We start from the raw sequence: 25930 nt of genomic DNA, 5'->3' as shown, positions 1-25930 counted from the left end.
GAATATTTTTTTACAGTGTGGCTGTGTTGTTGAGTGTAAAATTCCAATGAAATTCCAATGAAATGTCGTCGTACCATCTTACTAAGATGTTCAATTCAATTCCCACTTTCGCCTGTCCCACTTCCACTCCTTCTCTGTCTCCTCCTGTTTCTAAAAATGAATCAATATTTAGGCTATAAACCATTTGCAGTTCTCCATTTGATTGTATGAGGCACCATTTTGTGTGTGTTTGATGCTGCTTTTACATGCACTGAAACCCCACTCTCTGAAAACACTAATATTCAGATTGAATAACCACTTTGGGTGTTTCAGAATACTTCTATTCTGTTTTTAAAACTTTGTGTATCATAATACTGACATTGGGTTTAAATTCAAACACTCTTCAAACACCAGATCTCAGCTTAGGTGCACTACTTTTCATAGTTTCATTACACAATCACAGTGTTTTGAGTCTTTCTATTTTTACAGTGTATAGCTAGCTGTACAGCAAATCAGCAAATTGTTCGCTAGTTCAGTGGTTCTCAAACATTTTGAGCCGCGATCCCAAAAAGGAGTGGTTCAATGCTTGCGACCCCCGCACACGTGCACAATCGCTGAGCAAATGTAGCCTGTCATTACAGCCATAAACGGTGATACATTTTCCAAATGCGAGATAAAGAAAGTGTGTTTTACACCTGCATTTTGAGCTGAAAGTCATTCATGTTAGCAGTCAATATCAACTAGGGATATCATCAGACCCGCTGGAGGATGACATGCCTGAGGGAGCATTTTAAATCAATTTGGAGCCCTAATAAAACAAGGTAGATTGGTCATACAGTTGTTCAAATGTATCTGAAATGTAGCCGTACACATCAATAACCATTGTTTTATATAATAACACAAGAAAGATATGTGCTCCACTATGAAATACTGTACAACTGTATCCGAAATGCAGCGTAGCTGCCATAGACCTACACATAATTTGTGCACAGAACAGCTCGACACGATGAGCACCACTAGGCTATCAAAGATTCTTACAGGCTTCATAGCTTAAACTTCAATCAGTACAACTGTAGGCTACATTTCTGTTGAATTTGTGACACTACGCAATGAGCTTAACCTACAGTAAGCAATATTTTCTGTGGGCGTGTTTCAGAAAAGCTAACTAAATCAAACAAAGTGCATATTTTATATTCATAGCTGATGTGAAATTTCCTACATGACAGCACCCAATTTGAATCTGCCACGAATAAGAGTAAATGCCCATTCAGAGGGCAACACACACCCACATGCTATAGGAAGAGAGCAGAGCGATAAAGTAGGCTGTGTCGTTTTCATAGTATTGACATAACTTTTACAGTAGCCTATCACACAATGACTGTAATGCAAATGAATGATAACAGAGTCAACGTTTGCCTACTTCTTTTAGTAGGCTACACACGGTATTGGTCCTATACTACTGCAACATACAAAATGTACAAAAATGTAGGCCTATCTGAAATGCAGCCATATACACAACAACTGCCATTTAGCACACAAGAAAGCATGTGATGTTGAAGAGAAGCCCCATGAAGACTTATAGCCCAAGATGAGCTCATTAAAAAAGCACACACTTTAACCATCGATTCAGGACCATGGACAAAAGGCTACCTACCACCAGTCAGTGGGATGAAATTATTCAATGCCAATTTCAGCATCCCTGAAGTGGACAACAAGGACAATAGCAAAAAGCTTTGGAGCACCTTAAATTAAATTTCGGGCAAAAAGGCAAACTCAGCTCCATCAGTCATTGAGCCAGATGGCTCATTCATCACAAAACCCACTGACATTGCCAATTACTTTAATTAATTTTTTCATTGGCAAGATTAGCAAATGCTGACATTACACATCCAAGTATAATTATGAAAGACAAGCATTGTAATTTTGAATTCCATAAAGTGAGTGTGGAAGAGGTGAAAAAATTGTTGTCTATCAACAATAACAAGCCACCGGGGTCTGACAACTTGGATGGAAAACTACTGGGGATAACAGAGGATGATATTGCCACTCCTATTTGACATATGTTCAATCTAAGCCTACTAGAAAGTGTGTGCGCTCAGGCCTGGAGGGAAGCAAAATAAATTCCACTACCCAAGAATAGTAAAGACCCCTTTACTGTTTCAAATATCCGACCAATCACCCTTTTACCAACCCTTAGTAAACGTTTGGAAAAAATTGTGTTTGACCTGAAACAATGGTATTTTACTGTAAACAAATTGACAACAGACTTTATGCACGCTTATAGGGAAGGACATTCAACAAGCACTGAACTTAAACAAATGACTGATGATTGGATGAGAGAAAATTATGATAAAAAGATTATGGGAGCTGTTTTGTTAGACTTCAGTGCGTCTTTTGACATTATCGATCATAGTTCTGATGGAAAAACATATGTGTTATGGCTTTACACCCCCTGCTATATTGTGGATAAAGAGTTACCAGTCTAATAGAACACAGAGGGTGTTCTTTAATGGAAGCCTCGCCAAAAGAATCCAGGTTGAATCAGGAATTCCCCAGGGCAGCTGTGTAGGCCCCTTACATTTTTCAATATTTACTAATGACATGCCACTGGCTTTGAGTAAAGCCAGAGTGTCTATGTTAGCAGATGACTCAACACTATACACGTCAGCTACTACAGCGAGTGAAATCACTGTAACACTTAACCTTTCTAGGAGATGCGTTCCGCTAGCGGAACCCCTGACAACATTCCGCTGTAAAGGCAGCGCGGGAAATTCAAAAATATATTTTTTGAAATATTTAATTTTCACACATTAACAAGTCCAATACAGCAAATGAAAGATAAACATCTTGTTAATCTACCCATCGTGTCCGATTTAAAAAATGTTTTACAGCGAAAACTGTAGATCACCACCAAGTCCAAAAAACACACAGCCATTTTCCCAGCCAAAGATAGGAGTCACAAAAAGCAGAAATAGAGATAAAATTAATCACTAACCTTTGATGATCTTCATCGGATGACACTCATAGGTCATCATGTTACACAATACATGTATGTTTTGTTCGATAATGTGCATATTTATATCCAAAAATCTCAGTTTACATTGGCGCCATGTTCAGAAATGCCTCCAAAATATCCGGAGAAATTGCAGAGAGCCACATCAAATAACAGAAATACTCATCATAAACTTTGATGAAAGATACATGTTTTACATAGAATTAAAGATACACTTGTTCTTAATGCAACCTAGTCTTCCGACTAGCTTGGAAAGACAGTACCGTGCAGTATCGAAGAGCCCTCACTGCTGCTCGATCATCCTATTTTTCCAACATAATTGAGGAAAATAAGAACAATCCGAAATTTCTTTTTGATACTGTCGCAAAGCTAACTAAAAAAGCAGCATTCCCCAAGTGAGGATTGCAATCACTTCAGCAGTAATAAATTCATGAACTTTTTTGAGGAAAAGATCATGATCATTAGAAAGCAAATTACGGACTCCTCTTTAAATCTGCGTATTCCTCCAAAGCTCAGCTGTCCTGAGTCTGTACAACTCTGCCAGGACCTAGGATCAAGAGAGACACTCAAGTGTTTTAGTACTATATCTCTTGACACAATGATGAAAATAATCATGGCCTCTAAACCTTCAAGCTGCATACTGGACTCTATTCCAACTAAACTACTGAAAGAGCTGCTTCCTGTGCTTGGCCCTCCTATGTTGAACATAATAAACGTCTCTCTATCCACCGGATGTGTACCAAACTCACTAAAAGTGGCAGTAATAAAGCTTCTCTTGAAAAAGCCAAACCTTGACCCAGAAAATATAAAAAACCATCGGCCTATATCGAATCTTCCATTCCTCTCAACATTTTTAGAAAAAGCTGCTTCCTGAAGACAAACAATGTATAAGAAATGCTTCAGTCTGGTTTTAGACCCCATCATAGCACTGAAACTGCACTTGTGAAAGTGGTAAATTACCTTTTAATGGCGTCAGACCGAGGCTCTGCATCTGTCCTCGTGCTCCTAGACCTTAGTGCTGCTTTTGATACCATCGATCACCACATTCTTTTGGAGAGATTGGAAACCCAAATTGGTCTACACGGACAAGTTCTGGCCTGGTTTAGATCTTATCTGTCGGAAAGATATCAGTTTGTCTCTGTGAATTGTTTGTCCTCTGACAAATCAACTGTACATTTCGGTGTTCCTCAAGGTTCCATTTTAGGACCACTATTGTTTTCACTACATATTTTACCTCTTGGGGATGTCATTCGAAAACATAATGTTAACTTTCACTGCTATGCAGATGACACACAGCTGTACATTTCAATGAAACATGGTGAAGCCCCAAAATTGCCCTCGCTGGAAGCCTGTGTTTCAGACATAAGGAAGTGGATGGCTGCAAACGTTCTACTTTTAAACTCGGACAAAACAGCGATGCTTGTTCTAGGTCCCAAGAAACAAAGAGATCTTCTGTTGAATCTGACAATTAATCTTGATGGTTGTAAAGTCGTCTCAAATAAAACTGTGAAGGACCTCGGCGTTACTCTGGACCCTGATCTCTCTTTTGACGAACATATCAAGACTGTTTCAAGGACAGCTTTTTCCATTTACGTAACATTGCAGAAATCAGAAACTTTCTGTCCAAAAATGACGCAGAAAAATTAATCCATGCTTTTGTTACTACTAGGTTAGACTACTGCAATGCTCTACTTTTCGGCTACCCGGATAAAGCACTAAATAAACTTCAGTTAGTGCTAAATACGGCTGCTAGAATCCTGACTAGAACCCCAAAATTTGATCATATTACTCCAGTGCTAGTCTCCCTACACTGGCTTCCTGTTAAGGCAAGGGCTGATTTCAAGGTTTTACTGCTAACCTACAAAGCATTACATGGGCTTGCTCCTATTTATCTTTCCGATTTGGTCCTACACGTACGTTACGGTCACAAGACGCAGGCCTCCTAATTGTCCCTAGAATTTCTAAGCAAACAGCTGGAGGTTGGGCTTTCTCCTATAGAGCTCCATTTTTATGGAATGGTCTGCCTACCCATGTGAGAGACGCAGACTCGGTGTCAACTTTTAAGTCTTTACTGAAGACTCATCTCTTCAGTGGGTCATATGATTGAGTGTAGTCTGGCCCAGGAGTGTGAAGGTGAACGGAAAGGCTCTGGAGCAACGAACCGCCCTTGCTGTCTCTGCCTGGCCGGTTCCCCTCTCTCCACTGGGATTCTCTGCCTCTAACCCTATTACAGGGGCTGAGTCACTGGCTTACTGGTGCTCCTTCATGCTGTCCCTAGGAGGGATGCGTCACTTGAGTGGGTTGAGTCACTGACATGATCTTCCTGTCTGGGTTGGCGCCCCCCCTTGGGTTGTGCCGTGGCGGAGATCTTTGTGGGCTATACTCGGCCTTGTCTCAGGATGGTAAGTTGGTGGTTGAAGATATCCCTCTAGTGGTGTGGGGGATATGCTTTGGCAAAGTGGGAGGGGTTATATCCTTCCTGTTTGGCTCTGTCCGGGGGTATCATCGGATGGGGCCACAGTGTCTCCTGACCCCTCCTGTCTCAGCCTCCAGTATTTATGCTGCAGTAGTTTATGTGTCGGGGGGCTAGGGTCAGTTTGTTATATCTGGAGTACTTCTCCTGTCTTATCCGGTGTCCTGTGTGAATTTAAGTATGTTCTCTCTAATTCTCTCTTTCTCTCTTTCTTTCTCTCTCTCAGAGGACCTGAGCCCTAGGACCATGCCTCAGGACTACCTGGCATGATGACTCCTTGCTGTCCCCAGTCCACCTGGCCGTGCTGCTGCTCCAGTTTCAACTGTTCTGCCTGCGGCTATAGAACCCTGACCTGTTCACCAGACGTGCTACCTGTCCCAGACCTGCTGTTTTCAACTCTCTAGAGACCGCAGGAGCGGTAGAGATACTCTTAATGATCGGCTATGAAAAGCCAACTGACATTTACTCCTGAGGTGCTGACTTGCTGCACCCTCGACAACTACTGTGATTATTATTATTTGACCATGCTGGGCATTTATCAACATTTGAACATCTTGGCCATGTTCTGTTATAATCTCCACCCGGCACAGCCAGAAGAGGACTGGCCATCCCTCATAGCCTGGTTCCTCTCTAGGTTTCTTCCTAGGTTTTGGCCTTTCTAGGGAGTTTTTCCTAGCCACCGTGCTTCTACACCTGTATTGCTTGCTGTTTGGAGTTTTAGGCTGGGTTTCTGTACAGCACTTTGATATATCAGCTGATGTACGAAGGGCTATATAAATACATTTGATTTGATTTGAACCGCTGTGTCAGATTTCAAAAAAACTTTACGGAAAAAGCACACCATGCAATAATCTGAGACGGCGCTCAGATATAAACAACATTTCTCCGCCATGTTGGAGTCAACAGAAATACGAAATTACATCATAAATATTCCCTTACCTTTGATGATCTTCATCAGAATGCACTCCCAGGAATCCTAGTTCCACAATAAATTGTTGTTTTGTTCGATAATGTCCATTACTTATGTCCAAGTAGCTACTTTTGCTAGCACGTTTAGTACACATGTCCAAACGCTCGCGCAGGTCCAGGCGAACGTCGGAAGAAAACTTCAAAAAGTTATATTACAGGTCGAATAAACTTGTCAAACTAAGTAGAGAATCAATCTTCAGGATGTTGTTATCATAAATATTAAATAACGTTCCAACCGACAGAAGTAATCGAACACAAGACGATATCATGTGGAATGCGCGTGACCAGGAATTGGCACCAGACCACTGACTCAAACACCTCCCATCCGGCCCCACATCACAGTAGAGGCTCCATTCAACGTTCTACAGACTGTTGACATCTAGTGGAAGGCGTAGTGCAAACAGATCCATATCTTACTGGGATTTCAATAGGCGATGAGTTGAAAATCGACCAGCCTCAGAATTCTCACTTCCTGTTTGGATTTTTTCTCAGGTTTTTGCCTGCCATATGAGTTCTGTTATACTCACAGACATCATTCAAACAGTTTTAGAAACTTCAGAGTGTTTTATATCCAATAGTAATAATAATATGCATATATTAGCATCTGGGACAGAGTAGGAGGCAGTTCACTCTGGGCACACTATTCATCCAAAGTGAAAATGCTGCCCCCTATCCCTAAAAAGTTAAAGAGCTGCAGTTGGTTTCAGAATGGGTGGCAAGGAATAAGTAAGTGCTAAATATTTCAAAAACTAAAAGCATTGTATTTGGGACAAATCATTCACTAAACCCTAAACCTCAACTAAATCTTGTAATAAATAATGTGAAATTGAGCAAGTTGAGGTGACTAAACTGCTTGGAGTAACCCTGGATTGTAAACTGTCATGGCAAAACACATTGATACAACAGTAGCTAAGATAGGGAGAAGTCTGTCCATAATAAAGTGCTGCTCTGCCTTCTTAACAACACTATCAACAAGGCAGGTCCTACAGGCCCTAGTTTTGTCGCACCTGGACTGCTGTTCAGTCGTGTGGTCAGGTGCCACAAAGAGGGACCTCGGAAAAATACAATTGGCTCAGAACAGGGCAGCCCTTAAATGTACACGGAGAGCTAACATTAATAATATGCATGTAAAATCTCTCATGTTTCAACGTGGAGGAGAGATTGACTTCATCACTACTTGTTTTTGTAAGAAGTGTTGACATGCTGAATGCACCGAGCTGTCTGTTTAAAAAACTAGCACACAGTTCGGACACCCATGCATACCCCACAAGACACCAAAAGTCTCTTCACAATCCCCAAGTCAAGAACAGACTATGGGAGGTGCAGGGTACTACATAGAGCCATGGCTACCTGGAACTCTATTCCCCATCAGGTAACTGATGAAAGCAGTAGAATCAGATTTTTTTTAAATAGAAAAATACGTCTTATGAAACAGCGAGGACTGTGAAGAGACACACATACAGGTATAGACAGACATACACATGATAAGATATGCACTCTACACACGTACACATGGATTTTGTATTGCATATATGTGGTAGTAGAGTAGTGGCCTGAGAGAACACAATGTGTTGTGAAAAGTGTTCTTTTTTATTGTATATAACTGCCTTAACTTTGCTGGACCCCAGGATCCTGAATAAATACAAATACAAATAGGAGCACCATGCCAGGGCTCACCTCTGAGCACAACCAATAGGCTACATTGGTCATTGTCCCTATACCCATAAAATAACGCAAAGCTGTATATCTATCAATAGCAATTAGACACGCAAAAGCAAGCACATATTAAGAATCACAGGTAAATTTAACATTCATTGAAGTAAAAAGCGAAGGCCTAAAGTAACTACACATTACATAAAAAAACTGCCAAACAACCAGGCATGAGGGAAAAACAATGAATTTAATATTCTGGCATGGCGTCCAGGGCCATAAAGGTTGTAGCTTACCATTTAAAAGAGCTGCAGCTTCCTCAATTATGTGTTGCACCTTATGAGAAGTGTCTGATTCCCTTCTCCTTCCTGGCGAAATGTACTTGTCAGGTCCCTCTCAAATGCCAGCTGGACAAGCTGGGCTTTTCGTTGATGTAACATACTGCGTCTGTGTTCACTGAATACGTTCTTCAGGGTGGAGAAGGCCCCAAACGTAGATGCCACCAAATATTAATCCATGTTTCAGTGCCAACAGCACAGTCAGCACTTCTGACAAAGGCCTGCCATATCTTTGAAAAACACTGAGTGGGGTCCATTTGTTGTTGTTAGCAGCAGTTGCGATTTCACTTTGCAAGAAATTTCGAATCACAATAAACTCTGCTTCCACTGGTTCAGTTTTGGTTCGATCCAACAATGGCTTGGTATTGCTCACATCCCAAACGTTTGGGCTCTTGAGATCAATGGCACACAGAGCTTCCACCCGTTGACTATTTTAATTGCGATGACATTTCCCCCAGCACGGCATCCAATGAGCTGAAAAACAGTATTTTACAGTCCCTCATTATGCTGGTCCACAGTGCTTTACAACTACTGTACATATTGTACTCTTGCAGAGTTTTACTCATGAGTCTCAGTCGTTTGCTTGGAGCCGGTGTGCTCGTGCCCTCCAGGCATGCCTCCCAAAGCTTTTCAAATTCACATCGCAGGTTTTCAATGCACCCATTCGTACAGTGTGGACAAGTTTGGCACCGGTGTGTAGATCAGTAGCTTCAAACTGCAGTAACTTGTTAGGAGGATCAAGGAACCCCAGGATTTTGTGAGTCATGTTAGAAATAAACTTAAGCTTGGCTCTGTCACTGCTTTCAATAAGCCTGTGGTCTCAAGTCTCACATCTGTGCCATATGTGCAAGTAGATTCGATTTTACCGAGCACAATTTCAAAATGACTGACACTGTGGTGAGATGGCCAGTCCAAGTAATTTCAGTTTTTCCCCAGTGTACTATGCAGTACTATGGGCTCACGAGTGGCACAGCGGTCTAAGTCACTGCAACTCAGTGCTACAGGCGTCACTACAGACCCTGTTTCGAACCTGGGCTATTTCACAACTGGCCGTGATTGGGAGTCCCATATGGCAGCGCACAATTGCCCCAGTGTCGTCCGGTTTAGGGTTTGGCCCGGGTAGGTTTGGCCCGGGTAGGTTTGGCCCGGGTAGTAAGAATTTGTTCTTAACTGACTTCCCTAGTTAAATAAAACAATGAAATAAAAAGCCACTGTGTGTTTCCTAAAGAAGCTACACATATTGAAAAAGTCCTCTATCAAATCCTCAGATGACATAAGGTGCACCACAACCAAATGCAGACCTTGAACCAGGCGCTACAAAAGGCCCGCTTTCTCCCACTGAAAATGTGTATAGGGTAAGTGTCAAGACAAACCTGTGCTGGCTCCTCGTCACTAAGGTTGTCAGGTGCTAGTGGCAGGGGTAACGGAGGTGCAGGTGTTTGTTGTGATGTTACCCTTGTGCTGGTGCTAGGCCATGGCTCTTCTCCATCTAGTTGGTCAGCAGGCAGTGTGGGGGAGGGGTGGGTACTGCATTTGCTTCTAGGCTCCTCAACCTCGGTGGTCGGGCTAGCAGGCTGCTCGGTGAGCTCGGCATCGGTCTCGACATGGTGGTCCTCAGTTTTTGTTGCTCTTGGCAGTGCCCAGCCATTTTCAGATATCCATTCTGACCAAAGCTTAGCAAACTAGCTATAATTATTCAGTGTGCCACTACCAAAACTTAATGAAGCTAGCTGTAGTTGTCTGCAATAGTGAACAACCTTTTTCCCTCTGTGAGAAAAGAAACTGTCAATTTGACCCTGCCCTGTGATCCATGAGCTTCCTAAACAAGGTAATTAAGGCGGTACCTTATGACATTGTATGGCTATATAGGTGCCCAATCAGAATGCCTTTTTGGATTTTAACTACAAAATATTACATTATTAAATCCCCCATTCCTCCCCCCTCCTCAGATCATGAGCACACATCGGCATATAGCCTCCATAGCCACGGGAAGTAGAGGTGCTAACGGTGCTGCAGCAACCCCTGATAAAATACAAATGGTAGGCTATATGTAGCCTATTAAAATAATATTTTTCCCATTCAGTTTCACACTCGCGACCCCCGCAAAACCTTCTCACTGGGCTTGCTCACCTGACCTGCAATGATTGACCGCTTGCTGATCCAATCAGAGAGCCGAGTGTGTGTTTCACTAGCCAATCTATTTTCTTGCAAGTGCCATACCGTCTCTGGCTGCGTGGAGAATAGCCAAGGAGACTCTGTGCCACAAAATTAGTGACAAAATGTTACAAAAGCGGTCTAAAGAATTTCACGTCATCAGTCTCAAGTCAAAGTTGAGCCTCAACTCTTGAGGCTGCAAGTCAAAGTCAAGTCTCAAGTTATTTTATTTTCTATCAAGCCGAGTCTCAATTCATCAAATTTGTGACTCGGAGTCAGACTCGAGTCCAAGTCATGTGACTTGAGTCCACACCTCCAGCTTGGTCTCATAGTTAATGTATCTGACACTCAAATTAGTATGCTATGCTGTGTTTGGTACGGTTACATAAAACAGAAAGTTACTTAAGACAAAAAACGAAAGGAGGGTGACTGGTCGGGGTGGATGGGTAGCATATAACGCAAACGTCTAGCAACCCAATGGTTGCGTGTTCAAATCTCATCACGGACAACGTTATCATTTTAGCTAATTAGAAATGTTGCTACTAAACTCAGCAAAAAACAAAACGTCCTCATAACTGTGACCTGAATTGCCTACCGTCTGTAAGATGTTAGTGTCTTAACGACCGTTACACAGGTGCATGTTCATTAATTGTTTATGGTTCATTGTTTAAACCCTTTACAATGAAGATCTGTGAAGTTATTTGGATTTTTACGAATTATCTTTGAAAGACAGGGTCCTGAAAAAGGGACGTTTCTTTTTTTGCTGAGTTTACTTACTATTTTTTAGCTACTTTGCATGTTAGCTAATCCTTCCCCTAACCCTAACTTTAACCCTTTAACCCATCTCCTAACCGTAATTTAGCCTAGCTAACTCTAGCCACCTAGCTATTGTTAGCATTAGTCACCTAGCTAAAATGTGAAAATTCATAACATATTGTACATTTACTATGTTACATCTACCCCTGGGTCCAGGTTGCAGCTAGTACACCTCTGATATACACTGTATTAACTGGCATCTGACTTACTTTTTATGATGCTCTACCACATCCAAGTCTATTGTTTTCATGCACAAAGACCATCTGGTTCAGCTTGCTTATATGAAAACAAGTGTGTTTGTTCAGTGTCTACAGAACATTGAAATCACAAACTCGCTCATTCCTGTGTTCGCACATGTTAGTGTTGAAAGATTTAGAGCCAGAATGAATTTGATCATATTCACAATTTAGTATCATATAGCTGGTTTACTGTCAACCCGTATTTTCCTTTATCCTGTCAAATATTGACTTTCACACAGTGATTTCACAGAGATATCATGAACTCATTTACCTCATCCTCTCGAGCCACTTCAGAAGACAGTACTTCCCCCACACTCTTCAGAAAGGCCTGGGTGGGACACAACATTATGGGTCTGTGACCTGATACAAACTATTACAATATACTTTGGTGTGTGTGTGTGTGTGTGTGTGTGTGTGTGTGTGTGTGTGTGTGTGTGTGTGTGTGTGTGTGTGTGTGTGTGTGTGTGTGTGTGTGTGTGTGTGTGTGTGTGTGTGTGTGTGTGTGTGTGTGTGTGTGTGTGTGTGTGACTGTATATACTTCTATCCTTGTTAAAGTACCTGTGTGAGGTTGTTGGCAGTGTCTTGGGGGATGGTCTTGTTGGGCAGGCTGAATGGCAGAAACTCCAGGAAGCCTTGCATGGGCAGAGGGTCCTGGGAGCTGTGGATCTCCTCACTCAGCCTGGTGGTGATAGAATAGGACACATCTGTGTTTCCCTAGGGGAAAACAAGCACCATGCATTAAAACAGATTTTATTCCCTAAAGACACTCTCCCAAGACCAGAATGGGACCAATATACACAGGACACGTTACTTAACCATTACCCTATCCAGTTAGAACTCTTTCTGGCTAATGTCTGCTGTAAAAGTGTGCTGCTTATTTTCCAGCTTCATGCCCTACAGGGACCCATTTTGTGCTGTTTTGAACAGCTGTCTCTGCTTTCGCCACTCTACGTCCACAACTGCCGTTTAATAAACAGAAGAAGTTCATTCACATGTGCTCTTAATATCCCTTTTTCCATGCAATTCCTGTCTTAAAGGAAAACAATAGTTCCATAAGGAATGAATTGTTTGTTTGTGTTGGTGGCAGTTCAACCACCAGGCTTCTACCTCATTTCCTGTGAGGCTGCCGTGTGTCTGTTCTAGTTGTAAACCCTGAAAACCATTTCAAATATCCAAGACATGCACATTCCTATGGTGAGAGGTCAAGATGGGCACCAAATGTATTATCTGTATAAATCTCCAAAGTTGAGAACTCACCGGTGTTTGTGTCGTAGAGGAGACTTCTTTAGGAACACTTGCTGTGGTAGGATAAGTCCAAGCATCACCTAGTTGGAGAAATATATGAGACCCATTCGACCCTTCCACCTGTCATCTATAGGAACACTATCTACATGCCAAATGGATTGCTTAGAGAAGAGCTGGATTTGTTCAGGTCCCAAAGATTGATGATTCCTTGCTACGTGTCTGATGATGGTTGGACCTCCCCCAGCCAGGGAATGATGGAAAGAAGTGCTGTGGGATTGTACCTGCTCTTTATATAATCAACCACCTAATACATCATATAGGTACTGTACAAGCCAAAGAGATGTTGGAAGGAAGTCATGAAATCATGCTGTCTGTAAATATCACTAGGTGCACTCAGCAACACTAAATGACCATATATGGTTTTACATTAGGACCATCCCTTCCAACAGTCAGTTCTTCTTTAGTCCCATTCATTCTCTACAGGTGTAAAATTATAAAATGCCTTCTATTACCATGACAACTTTGTTGTTTATGTCTGTTATGTCTGGGGGGAAAAACAGCACTGAGACCACCTGAATATTTCAACATAACCACCTGAATCCTTCACAATGGGTCTAGTTATTAGACAAAGCCTCAGGGAATTGGTGCCCACACCCACATTATTAGTATTTTCCATAAGCATGACTAGTGATTCATCAATTTTTACCAGCAGACATAGTTCACCATGATCCGAATAACACTTCTAGGACTATACAGAGGTCATTGTCCATTTCTTTTGAGTTTTTAGAACCACCCAAGATGAATCAAAGCAGCAATGAAAAAGGTAATGTATTATTTATATTTTTACATCAGTTTAGTCCCCTAATCTAAAACCAACGTGTTTGGCCTATATCCCCACTGGACACTTAGTAACAGTACAGGGCCCTTATCAGATGAAATGCTTATATATGGTAAAAATATGTGAGACCCTTATAAGGTGGAAGATTGTGAAACTATTTTATGGTAGACGTATGTGAGATGATTTTAAGATGGGGAGGATTTGTACAGTTTAATATGTTGTCGTGTCTTCCATGCGGCAGTACTGTGGATGGAATGTCTATGGAAATGACCAAGATGGAAATTGCTTTTGAACATCTTTCTCCTCACATCCGTCCAGGGGAAATTGTTAACATAGCGAACATTTCACATCACGGAAAAAAAGAGTGGAACAAATTCAGACTGACAGTGACATGTGATCTTACCTATGGCAGCCTTGTAGTACATAAGGATCTCCTCTGGTGACAGAGCCCTCTCCCAGATGATAAACTCATCAAAGGCTCCTGTCAAATGGTGTCCATAGGACTGGTCATTTCCTGTCCCAATGACCAGGTCAGGGTAAGGGTCTCCATAGTTCATAGACACGTTGCCAGTGGGGTCACTGGTGTTGAATGTCCCATTGATGTAGATGTTGAGACCATCCTTCAGGGTCCAGGTGAACAGAATGTGGGTCCAGAAGGGCCCTGAAAGGGAAGAGAGAAGTGGAGAAATCATAATCATGACCACCCTCCATCTCAGGAAAGTAAAGGGCTTCTTTATTGGGCTTAGAGAATTTACGTTTTGCATGAAATGAAGCAAAGTTCACCTAATATCTGTTCTACTCTTGTATGTGGGTATTATAGCCTACAGTAGGTCAGACAACTGTGTTTTTCCACTAATATCCACCCAAAATGTCCACATGTTCCACTACACACTCTTAGAAAAAAAGGTGCTATCTAGAACCTAAAAAGGGTTCTTCGGCTGTCCCCATAGGAAAACCCCTTGAAGGCCCCTTTTTAGTTCCAGGTAGAACCCGTTTGAGTTCCATGTAGAACCATTTACACAGAGGGTTCTACATGGATCCCAAAAGAGTGCTACCTGGAGCCAAAAAGGGTTCTTCTATGGGGACAGATGAAGAACCTATTTGGAACCCTGTTTTCTAAGAGTGCAGCCATTCAGTCAGCACCTCCATTTTATCCCTCCAAATTGTTTCAATAGACTCCTCCAAAGAGGAAATAACATATCCAGTACTTCTAAAGGTAAACGGACAATAAAGAGAATCCCAAAATATATTCACTGTGAACAGTTCCACCAGTGGAGGTTAGCTCAGAGTGCCAACACCCAGCTATCCCATTGGGATTGGTTTAAACACAAACCATATGTCCCACCAAGAAGTTCCCCATTCACTTGTTCAATCTCTCTTTCCTTTTGGTCTCTCTCTATATTTTAGATAGAGATGTTTCTGTTGAACACAGGTTAGGCTCGAACACATTGTGACAAGGTCTACCAAACCAGTCCTGTCTCCTGGTACTGGAAGAGGTCTCATAACAGCTGGTTGAGTCATAGATCTAAGGCTTTACCTCTGTTATGAATCAAAAGCTAAACAACCGCATGGTAAAATGGTGACATATCGTCATGGCACATTATAAGAGCCAGATGATGTTTGATCTTCTGTAACTAATAATCAAATAAATCAAAAGTACACATGAAGTCCTGTAATATAAACAAGATGACGGAAGACATTTGAGAATTTGAGAATTTTTCTCCTCTAATAAAAAATGGCTGGGAAATGTTCCTTTCTTATTCAAAGAACCTGCAGTGCAGAGAGCGACATTATGTGTTTTCCTCCAGAAATAGCAGACCAGGTTTGAAATTGTAGGGGATGGATAAATAGTTTTGCTATAGTAGAATATTTATGTTATTTAAATTACTTCATTTAGAGTCCACTTGGGCCTTCAAGTTTGAAATATATTACATTTTTAAGGATATGACTTTCATACATACTATGAAAGGTTACATACGTATGCACTATTTAGCATGTGGTTCAGTATTTACTATAGTCACTATAGCCTGTAAACAGGCTTGCCAGTAAAATGTGACACATTTATAGTTTGAGATAAAGAATACATTTAATCCATCATTGAATCCATAAAATAATTCTGGGACCAACAGTATAGTCTGCTGATGATTGTAGCTCCATCTGCTTACAATCAACCATATTCAAGGCAAAAAATCTAAAATTATTGAAAACCACAATACATTCCTCATGTATTAATATAAGAATATTTTTTATCCCACCATCTACATCTAAAGACCGCTTTATAACATTCTTTTAAATAATTATTTTGAATCTTTAGGAAAAAAATACCTAGTATATTGATGTTAGCCCTCCACCTCTTGAAGTTTCCTCGTGTGTAGAACTCTACGTATCCAATGTAGGCATTGGCATAGACAGAGAAGCCATTGGAGATTACTTTCCCTCCAGAGACTATTGCAAAACGGGACTCTGCCTCCTGGTTCTTCCAAAAGAAGGAAAATGTAATCCCTGAAAAACATGAACATAGATTTATCAGATTCAAAAATAGGGAAAATTGTTTCAGAACACAAAATGATGCTAATTGTAATACATTTAGATCTACATTCAACGCCATAAACAAGATTGTGTAGTTACCCCATTAGATAATCACTTTAATTCACTTCAATTCTTATACATTGTCAGTACTGTGTAGCTGTAGAATGTTGGTGAGAAGAGATCGAGACAGGCAGAACTCACCCTCAGGGCCACACAGAGTGGGGTCACTAATGCAGGAGTTCTGGTAGTTCCCAAAGTGGAGAAATGTGCCTCCATTATCTCCATTCAGATAGATCCCCTTGTTGACCATCCCTTCAACTATGTCTACAGGAGGATGAAATAACAACATTATTTTGCCTGATGAGAAAATGAGGCAGTTTTTCCTCTGAACTAGGCTTTTCACAGGCAAACTAATAGGCAAGCAGTTGTCATAGATTTATGAACAAATTCTCTGTACTGCACCAAATATGGAATGTTCCCCACTGCATAATGACCTACCATGGTAGTCAGCTATGACCAAAGTGTTTCCCTTTGTTGTTCTCCCCCTTTAAATCATGTAAGCAGACAAAACTAAATAGGCCCACCACGTTGAGGTTAAAAAGCAAAGCTCCACTTTACAGCACTCTAGATACAGATCTCTATACCTCTAGTCTCCAAGCTTGTGTAATCCCGATTTACACACTGCAGTCTCGGCTCTTTTTCCAGTGAAGAAAACAATTGTCTCTCCCTGACTACACACACCGTCTCACACACACAGACAAATCCAACATCCTCAGGTTTCAGTGTGTGTGACACACTCATGTCAACTACTGGCTGAGCTGGTACCCCATGCAAAAGACGATGGAGACTGAATAGCCTTAACATGACAGATAGCACCTCAGTAACACCAACAGAGCAGGGAGACTGACTATACACACAAATTAATTTCGGTGAGCAGTGATGTTCCTCACCTACTGTTGCAGAAACATTAGTGTAGGCAGAGTCATTGGTATACACAGAGGAAGAGTTATGGGAGGAAGGGAGCACAGTGTGCTTGTGGATTTGAAGAGCTAGGTGAAACATAGAAAACAAACAGACAAAGGAGAAACAGGTGATTTACATATATACACACAAATAACACAAAACAGCCAGACAACACAACAGAACAGTGAGAGACAAGCACAGACACTAGGCATCGTGAGGGATGTGGTGCGTGAGCAGGGTTGAGATTAAGTGTGATGCTGGGCTCAGTACACAGTGCTCAAGCAGGAACAGATCACTAATATCCCTTTAGGATCAAAGTACATTTTGTAAGGAAATATTTGAAATGCCGTTCTCAAGTCTTGATCTCATCCCTCACAACTGATATAATCGATTGTGAGTCCCAAGGTATTCCATTCCGAATCACTTTGATGTTTCAAACAACCTTAAGCTTATTCAAATTATCAATATATACAACTGTGGAAGCATTTGGGAAAGCTCTTGCTGCTTCCATAGTTGAAATAATACAGTATGGTATTTGGAAATCAGTTTTGCAAACAATAGTCTTAGCATTAATCTGGAAAGTCTGCATAAAATGTACCAGGGGATGAAGGATAACTTCTTATCCCATTTTGTTTATTGAAACACAGTGCTTTGATGTACATTAGTAAGTAGCCTTTAGACATTTCATTTTGACTCTCTACTTTGAAAGTTATTATAACACATTTTTGTGTAAGACAGACAAAAGGTGAATTGAGCTATAGACCATGCGGACAGAGAATGGAAAAGACTGGGTATTCTATTCCTAAGAATATAGGTCAATGCACATACTTATATTACTTCCATTAACATGACCTGGTCTGTTTCCAATCTGGTCCCACAATCCATGGATCCCGTCCACCTTATCCAGTGGCCAATAGTGTGAGGCTGTGCCTAACACCTGGAGGCCTGGACAGAAAGTTATGTGTAAACAAAGCCCCGGATGGGACCTTTCTCTAATCACACTCAATCATGCTATTTCAATGGGTTATTTTCCTGGCATTCCTCCGTGTGTATTTTAGGATTACAATTATTGACAATTCTAAAAAATACAGCTAATTTGTTGATGTTTGGGTATCTCATTCAATAAACACCGTTTACATTGCTTAATAAAACACTATTACTGAGTATTACACTTATGGTCAGTCACAAACTATAATTCATCATCCCATTATACAGTACCAGTCAAAAGTTTGGACACACCTACTCATTCAGGGGTTTTCTTTATTTTTTACTCTTTTCTGCATTTTAGAATAATAGTGAAGACATCAAAAATATGAAATAACACATATGGAATCGTGTATTAACCAAAAGAGTGTTAAACAAATCAAAATATATTTTATATTTGAGATTCTTCAAAGTAGCCACCCTTTGCCTTAATGCCAGCTTTGTACACTCTTGACATTCTCTCAACCAGCTTCATGAGGTAGTCACCTGCAATTCATTTCAATTAACAGGTGTTCCTTGTTAAAAGTTAATTTGTGGAATTTCTTTCTTTCTTAATGTGTTTGAGCCAATCAGTTGTGTTGTGACAAGGAAAGGGGAAAGGGGGATACCTAGTCAGTTGTACAACTGAATGCCTTCAACTGAAATGTGTCTCCGCATTTAAGGTAGGGGTGGTATAAGGAGATAGCCCTATTTGGTAAAAGACCAAGTCCACATTATGGCAAGATCAGCTCAAATAAGGAAAGAGAAATGACTTTCCTGACCATCATTATTTTAAGACATGAAGCTCAGTCAATACGGAACATTTCAAGAACTTTGAAAGTTTCTTCAAGTGCAATCGCAAAAACCATCAAGCACTATGATAAAACTGGCTCTCATGAGGACCACCACAGGAAAGGAAAACCCAGAGTTACCTCTGCTGCAGAGGATAAGTTCATTAGAGTTAACTGCACCTCACAGAGTTCTAGTAACAGACACATCTCAACATCAACTGTTCAGAGGAGACTGCGTGAAGCCTTCACGGTTGAATTTCTGCAAAGAAATCACTACTTAAGGACACCAATAATAATAAGAGACTTGATTGGGCTAAGAAACACTAGCAAAGGACATTAGAATGGTGGAAATCTGTCTTTTGGTCTGATGAGTCTAAATTTGAGATATTTTGTTCCAACCGCCGTGTCTTTGTAAGACGCAAAGGAGGTGAACGGATGATCTCCGCATGTGTGGTTCCCACGATGAAGCATGGAGGAGGAGGTGTGGGGGTGCATTGCTGGTGACACTGTCTGTGATTTATTTAGAATTCAAGGCACACTTAACCTGCATGGCTACCACAGCATTCTGCAGCGATACAGCATCACATCTGGTTTGCGATTTGAAGAATCTAAAATCTATTTTGATTTGTTTAAAACTTTTTGGATTACTACCTGATTCCATCTGTGTTATTTCATAGTTTTGATGTCTTCATTATTATTCTACAATGTAGAAAATAGTCCAAATAAAGAAAAACCCCTGTAATGAGTAAGTGTGTCCAAACTTTTGACTGGTACTGTATATATATTTTTCTCCATAATTTACCAATAATATTCATTATAAACAGTAGGCTAATTTCAGACACAACATAGAAAATCTCAAGAAAATCTCAAGAAAGGAATCCATATTCAAAATGAAGTATAATTAGATTTACCTGGATGCTTGGATGGCTTTGGCTTTACTACTTCGCCATTAACCTGTAAAGAAATCAAATAATCTCAACATTGCAACGTTGCAGTAGCCTAATGGTGAAGGTCATATAAAAATAACTGCTGAAATTACCTGAATCAAAGTGACAAAAGCAGGTACAAACAGAATTTCGAATAATAGTTCCATGACTTGGCACTTGATTAAAACTACAAATTGATTACTACAAAAATACGGGTTAATTTAGTTTAAATCCCCAATGCACGTTCACTCCAAGACACTGAAAAAAATCATTCTTCTCTGCGTATTAGTCCATGTCTCCAATAAAAACAATTGTCACCCAAAACTTAATTCCCTGACATTTTGTAAAACTGCATTAAAATGTAGCAGTGCAATTGGCACATCATAATATACTGCAAATGTGCGTATCCATTCAGAACTTTCCCCAAAATTGGTAATCCTCGTCTCTCAATACAGAATAAGAAATATTGAACGATTTCAGCGACGGATTTTGCTCTTTCTTGCTTGATGTGGTCTGCTCTGTCTGTCTGTCCTAGGATTGCACTGAGTGGAGGAATTCTCCGGGCTGTTCGATTGGACGTGGTAATACAAAACGTGATGTCATTTTTGGAGCATCGGAACTCAAGGTGGGGCCTGCGTAAATAACGTATATCAAGTGCGTATTTGGTGATTATGACCCCTTTTGCCCTCAGAACAGGCTCAATTCGTCGGGCATGGACTCTAAAAGGTGTCGAAAGCGTTCCACGGGGACACTGGCCCATGTTGACTCCAATGCTTCCCACGGTTGTGTCAAATTGGCTGGATGTCCTTTGGGTGGCCGACCATTCTTGATACACACGGGAAATTGTTGAGAGTGAAAAACCCAGCAGCGTTGCAGTTCTTGACACAAACCGGTGCGCCTGGAACTTAGTACCATACCCCGCTCAAAGGGTCATTCCAAAATCTCTAGGCTTCCAATTTCCACAGAACAGTTTATTTTCAGGCTAGGTTTCTAGGTTTTAGTACTAGTAATTCAATGTATATGGCCAGCCCATTAGTTTACAGTAGCCGGCCTACATATGAAGAACATGAAACAGGAGTGGAAGTCACGTTGAGAATGAGATGTAAGGAAGCAGCCTGCAGCCATGTGTTTTAGTTCAGGTATGTCGGCCTATGAGTAGGTAGGCGCCTATTCCTGAGTAGCCTATATCGACCTTCAATTAACTAAATCAAATTTAGGCATATCTAACGAATTCAATCGGGCTTCATATCCGCTTACATCAGTGCACCTTAATATGTGACTTCCTCTTTAAGGAATACCTAGGATAGGATAAAGTAATCCTTCTCACCCCCCCCCCCCCCCCCCTTAAAAGATTTAGATGCACTATTGTAAAGTGGCTGTTCCACTGGATGTCATAAGGTGAATGCACCAATTTGTAAGTCGCTCTGGATAAGAGCGTCTGCTAAATGACTTAAATGTAAATGTAAATGTATATCCCCTTCATAAAGTTGACTGTCCAAATAAAAAGGCTAAAATGCAAATCTCTCTTTTGGCAAAACAGTCAGAAATCAGCATCCACCGCCCTCCATCAGCATCAATGCTCCGTTTTGTTCTGACACGTCAAAACTGAAGGACACACCAACATTGTCATTTTGAAGATTTCATATATTTTTGTTTAAAAAAAGTAATTTTTTATTGCAATATACACTGAATGCACGAAACATTATGAACACCTGCTCTTTCCATGACATAGACTGACCAGGTGAATGCTTTGATCCCTTATTGATGTCACTTGCTAAATCCACTTCGATCAGTGTAGATGAAGGGGAGACAGGTTAAAGAAGGATTTTTAAGCCTTGAGATAATTGCGACATGGATTGTATATGTGTGCCATTCAGAGAGTGAAGATGGAAGTGCCTTTGATGACCTGCTTCCACGTGAATCATGGGGGGAAAGGACACGAGAGAGGAGATTATGCAGCCACTCACAAGCGCACGGAAGGCTGTATGGTCAACAGCGCCGTTGTGTGGTTAATATCCTGAACAACAACTGCGGTCACAGGAGTAGTGTTAGGTGCGGGGCTACGAGCTTCCTCCCGCCGAGGAGAGCCGAGAGGCGTATCCCATTTCCCAACAAGCTCGTAGATAGACGTAACGTTAGAAGGTGATGTGAAGTATGTTGTCTGCCACAACCAGATAGCTAGCAGACTAACGGTGCATTTTGGTTGATACCACATTTTAAGGAGTTGGACAACGCTTTCCTAGCTAATATTAATGATTGAAAGAGAAAACATCTCACACCTATTGCATGACTATAGAAATTGATGTTGATTGTCAAAAAACTCAGTATAACAGTTATCTAGTTAACGTAGCTACTAGCTAGAAAAAGTTAGCTAGACACTTGTAGAGCTAATTTAGCTACTCGAGCTAGTTGCAATGGAGTTGAGAAGTGGTTGTTTAATTTCTTATTAGCCAGTCAAAAACGCATCAAACGTGATGAAGGACCGGTTGGGTGAATTAACCGAAGTAAGTAGCCTACTATGATGTTACTGATCTCACCAGTCATAAATCCATGGCTGCAGGCTGAATAGATTATTCTATTCTTTAGTAGCTATTTCCTAGGACCTAAGGAATGCAGCTCTGGTCTATAGCATTTTGTTGTCATGATAATAATATGTTAAATGTAGGCCTGTTATTCACGCAGTACTTGAGCCTCAGATTTTACTCTCTAATAAATGACTGTCTGTTTGTCTTGACAGAGCAGGACACAAGCAGAGGAGGATGTCAGAGTCACAGTTGACAGTGATGGATTTATGGAAGGGTTTTTCAGAAGGGTACGTGGTTCAGTCACTACTGTTTGTTTTTAGATAAGCCAGATGGTTACTGTAAAGTACTGTAAGTGTCTGCGTATTGAAATAATATTGAAAATACTGTATGTGCATGACTCAGGTGGAAGAGGTTAGGGGGCTCATTGATAAGATATCTTCTGAAGTGGAGGAGGTGAGGAAGAACCACAGCATGATCCTGTCTGCACCCAATACAGATGAGAGTAAGTTGATGCCCATCAATCAGAACCCTCTGTCATAAAGATAGTGTAATAACATTAGCCATACTGGTGACTATACCTCCACTACAAAAATATGCAATTTCAAGTCTTGAATTCAAAACTTTTGCATGACTAAATATAGGCTTGGTATTTGCGTTGTGACTTCTGAAGTTGTAATAACAAGAATATAACAAAAGCTCTTACTTCCTCTAACATCATTGTCCAGCGTCACAAACAACACACAACACAATACAAATAGAGGGCTGGGTGTCCGGAAACCTGTGTAGGAAACCATGTCATGGCCCTGTGGTGGGCTCTGACTAAACCTTCTAGAATGGTCATTTTACTGGGGGATAGGTCGTCTACCGCTGGGAGGTTGTGCATTGGTAGGTAGCCTGTATGTATGTGCATTGGTAGGTAGCCTGTATGTATGTGCATTGGTAGGTAGCCTGTATGTATGTGCATTGGTAGGTAGCCTGTATGTATGTGCATTGGTAGGTAGCCTGTATGTATGTGCATTGGTAGGTAGCCTGTATGTATGTGCATTGGTAGGTAGCCTGTATGTATGTGCATTGGTAGGTAGCCTGTATGTATGTGCATTGGTAGGTAGCCTGTACACTGACGCTGTGTTGCTGCAGCTGTGCTTGTTCAGAGTTGATCCACTGTGGAGACTGAATAGGCACAAGGAGCTAATCAAGACCTGCATGGACAAAGGCCCTCAGTTGACTCTATAATGCCACAGAGCAGCATCAAGTATTACCAGCAGAGTAACACAGTATCAACCATCTGCTATAAAATAATACTAACTGGGAATGGCCCAAGAGTTTGGTGCAAATACTTGTTGGCCCACAAATCCAGTGATAAGGTGTCTAATGGTTACTACGGACAAAGGTAGGTGTAGGGTTTCTTACCTGAATAAATATGAAGAATAGTTTATTGTTATAGAAGAGTTGCCAAGTGATATGATTAATGCTAATATTTGTCCAAGTGTTGGGGAAATTTGCAATAATACATTTATTTTTTGTCACTGTTATTTCCTGAAGAGATGAAAGATGAACTTGACCGGTTGACCAATGAGATCAAAAGCGATGCCAACTCTGTGCCAGTTAAGCTTAAATGTAAGTTTAACACCACGACGTACATTACATAAAACATTTTTTTGTTGTTGTTATTGATAAATCAAATCAAATCAAATTTTATTAGTCACATACACATGGTTAGCAGATGTTAATGCGAGTGTAGCGAAATGCTTGTGCTTCTAGTTCCGACAATGCAGTAATAACCAACAAGTAATCTAACCTAACAATTCCACAACTACTACCTTACACACACACACAAGTGTAAAGGGATAAAGAATATGTACATAAAGATATATGAATGAGTGGTGGTACAGAACGGCATGGCAGATGCAGTAGATGGTATAGAGTACGGTATATACATATGAGATGAGTACTGTAGGGTATGTAAACATAAAGTGGCATAGTTTAAAGTGGCTAGTGGTACATGTATTACATAAAGATGGCAAGATGCAGTAGATGATATAGAGTACAGTATATACATATGAGATGGGTAATGTAGGGTATGTAAACATTATATTAAGTGGCATTGTTTAAAGTGGCTAGTGGTACATTTTTACATAATTTCCATCAATTCCCATTTTTAAAGTGGCTGGAGTTGAGTCAGTATGTTGGCAGCGGCCGCTAAATGTTAGTGGTGGCTGTTTAACAGTCTGATGGCCTTGAGATAGAAGCTGTTTTTCAGTCTCTCGGTCCCTGCTTTGATGCACCTGTACTGACCTCGCCTTCTGGATGATAGCGGGGTGAACAGGCAGTGGCTTGGGTGGTTGTTGTCCTTGATGATCTTTATGGCCTTCCTGTGACATCGGGTGGTGTAGGTGTCCTGGAGGGCAGGTAGTTTGCCCCTGGTGATGCGTTCTGCAGACCTCACTACCCTCTGGAGAGCCTTACGGTTGTGGGCGGAGCAGTTGCCGTACCAGGCGGTGATACAGCCCGACAGGATGCTCTCGATTGTGCATCTGTAGAAGTTTGTGAGTGCTTTTGGTGACAAGCCGAATTTCTTCAGCCTCCTGAGGTTGAAGAGGCGCTGCTGCGCCTTCTTCACAACGCTGTCTGTGTGGGTGGACCAATTCAGTTTGTCCGTGATGTGTACACCGAGGAACTTAAAACTTTCCACCTTCTCCACTACTGACCCGTCGATGTGGATAGGGGGGTGCTCCCTCTGCTGTTTCCTGAAGTCCACAATCATCTCCTTTGTTTTGTTGACGTTGAGTGTGAGGTTATTTTCCTGACACCACACTCCGAGGGCCCTCACCTCCTCCCTGTAGGCCGTCTCGTCGTTGTTGGTAATCAAGCCTACCACTGTAGTGTCATCCGCAAACTTGATGATTGAGTTGGAGGCGTGCATGGCCACGCAGTCGTGGGTGAACAGGGAGTACAGGAGAGGGCTCAGAACGCACCCTTGTGGGGCCCCAGTGTTGAGGATCAGCGGGGTGGAGATGTTGTTACCTACCCTCACCACCTGGGGGCGGCCCGTCAGGAAGTCCAGGACCCAGTTGCACAGGGCGGGGTCGAGACCCTGATATGACTGGATTAAATGCCTCATCCCAAATACTGCTAGATGTAGAGAGGTAGATGTGGGGAATTTATCGGAGGTGATGTTATAGCTACTGTAATCACTGTTCTTTCTGTTCTCTGTAGCTATGGAGCAGAGCCTGCCCAAGGATGATGTTTCTAACAGGGCCTCGGTTGATTTCCGCATTCAGAAAACCCAGGTCAGGAAACAGCCTTCCTGGGACTCATTCCTCACATGTTTGCGACTGCTGACATGTTCTTACAGGTTGTGGTTAAGAACAGAGCTTGACAAGAGATACTCGGAGTCTTAACTTAGAAGCCTGTATACAAAGTTGACCATGTTTTGTTGTGATGTTTGCTGCTATGTTTTGATGCAGCTGTTTGACATCTTAACCTTTCAAAAGTTTACTGAGTCTTTATCCACTTGAC

General features: G+C 41.3%; 2 protein-coding genes across 7 annotated transcripts in view; one reads left to right on the top strand and one right to left on the bottom strand.

Moving 5' to 3' along the window:
* Nucleotides 1-20405, bottom strand: part of LOC139576871 (adhesion G-protein coupled receptor D1-like) — a 67283-nt gene extending 46878 nt beyond the window's left edge. For 2 of the 3 annotated variants that reach the window (XM_071403422.1, XM_071403423.1), the window contains exons 1-10: nucleotides 20000-20405; nucleotides 19872-19914; nucleotides 18035-18151; nucleotides 17194-17292; nucleotides 16445-16567; nucleotides 16040-16216; nucleotides 14118-14375; nucleotides 12889-12956; nucleotides 12190-12345; nucleotides 11903-11959 (exon numbers count right to left, since the gene is read on the bottom strand). In XM_071403422.1, coding sequence (XP_071259523.1) covers nucleotides 11903-11959; nucleotides 12190-12345; nucleotides 12889-12956; nucleotides 14118-14375; nucleotides 16040-16216; nucleotides 16445-16567; nucleotides 17194-17292; nucleotides 18035-18151; nucleotides 19872-19914; nucleotides 20000-20053 — 1152 coding nt within the window. In that variant the 5' untranslated portion in view covers nucleotides 20054-20405. The remainder of the gene's footprint in view (nucleotides 1-11902; nucleotides 11960-12189; nucleotides 12346-12888; nucleotides 12957-14117; nucleotides 14376-16039; nucleotides 16217-16444; nucleotides 16568-17193; nucleotides 17293-18034; nucleotides 18152-19871; nucleotides 19915-19999) is intronic. The other variant, XM_071403424.1, reaches the window with a different exon arrangement.
* Nucleotides 20406-21977: 1572 nt separating this feature from the next.
* LOC139576869 (syntaxin-2-like) overlaps nucleotides 21978-25930 on the top strand; it is a 155118-nt gene continuing 151165 nt past the window's right edge. For 2 of the 4 annotated variants that reach the window (XM_071403418.1, XM_071403417.1), the window contains exons 1-5: nucleotides 22001-22390; nucleotides 22624-22698; nucleotides 22814-22913; nucleotides 23954-24028; nucleotides 25628-25701. In XM_071403418.1, the coding sequence (XP_071259519.1) occupies nucleotides 22361-22390; nucleotides 22624-22698; nucleotides 22814-22913; nucleotides 23954-24028; nucleotides 25628-25701 (354 nt within the window). In that variant the 5' untranslated portion in view covers nucleotides 22001-22360. Of the gene's footprint in view, nucleotides 22391-22623; nucleotides 22699-22813; nucleotides 22914-23953; nucleotides 24029-25627; nucleotides 25702-25930 lie in introns of all 4 variants that reach the window. The other 2 variants (XM_071403415.1, XM_071403419.1) reach the window with 2 other exon arrangements.

This window comes from Salvelinus alpinus, chromosome 5 (genome assembly GCF_045679555.1).
Source record: "Salvelinus alpinus chromosome 5, SLU_Salpinus.1, whole genome shotgun sequence".
In the NCBI taxonomy this organism is placed as follows: domain Eukaryota; kingdom Metazoa; phylum Chordata; class Actinopteri; order Salmoniformes; family Salmonidae; genus Salvelinus; species Salvelinus alpinus.
Note: the sequence above shows the minus strand (reverse complement) of the source record. Positions and strands in the feature narration are given on the sequence as shown.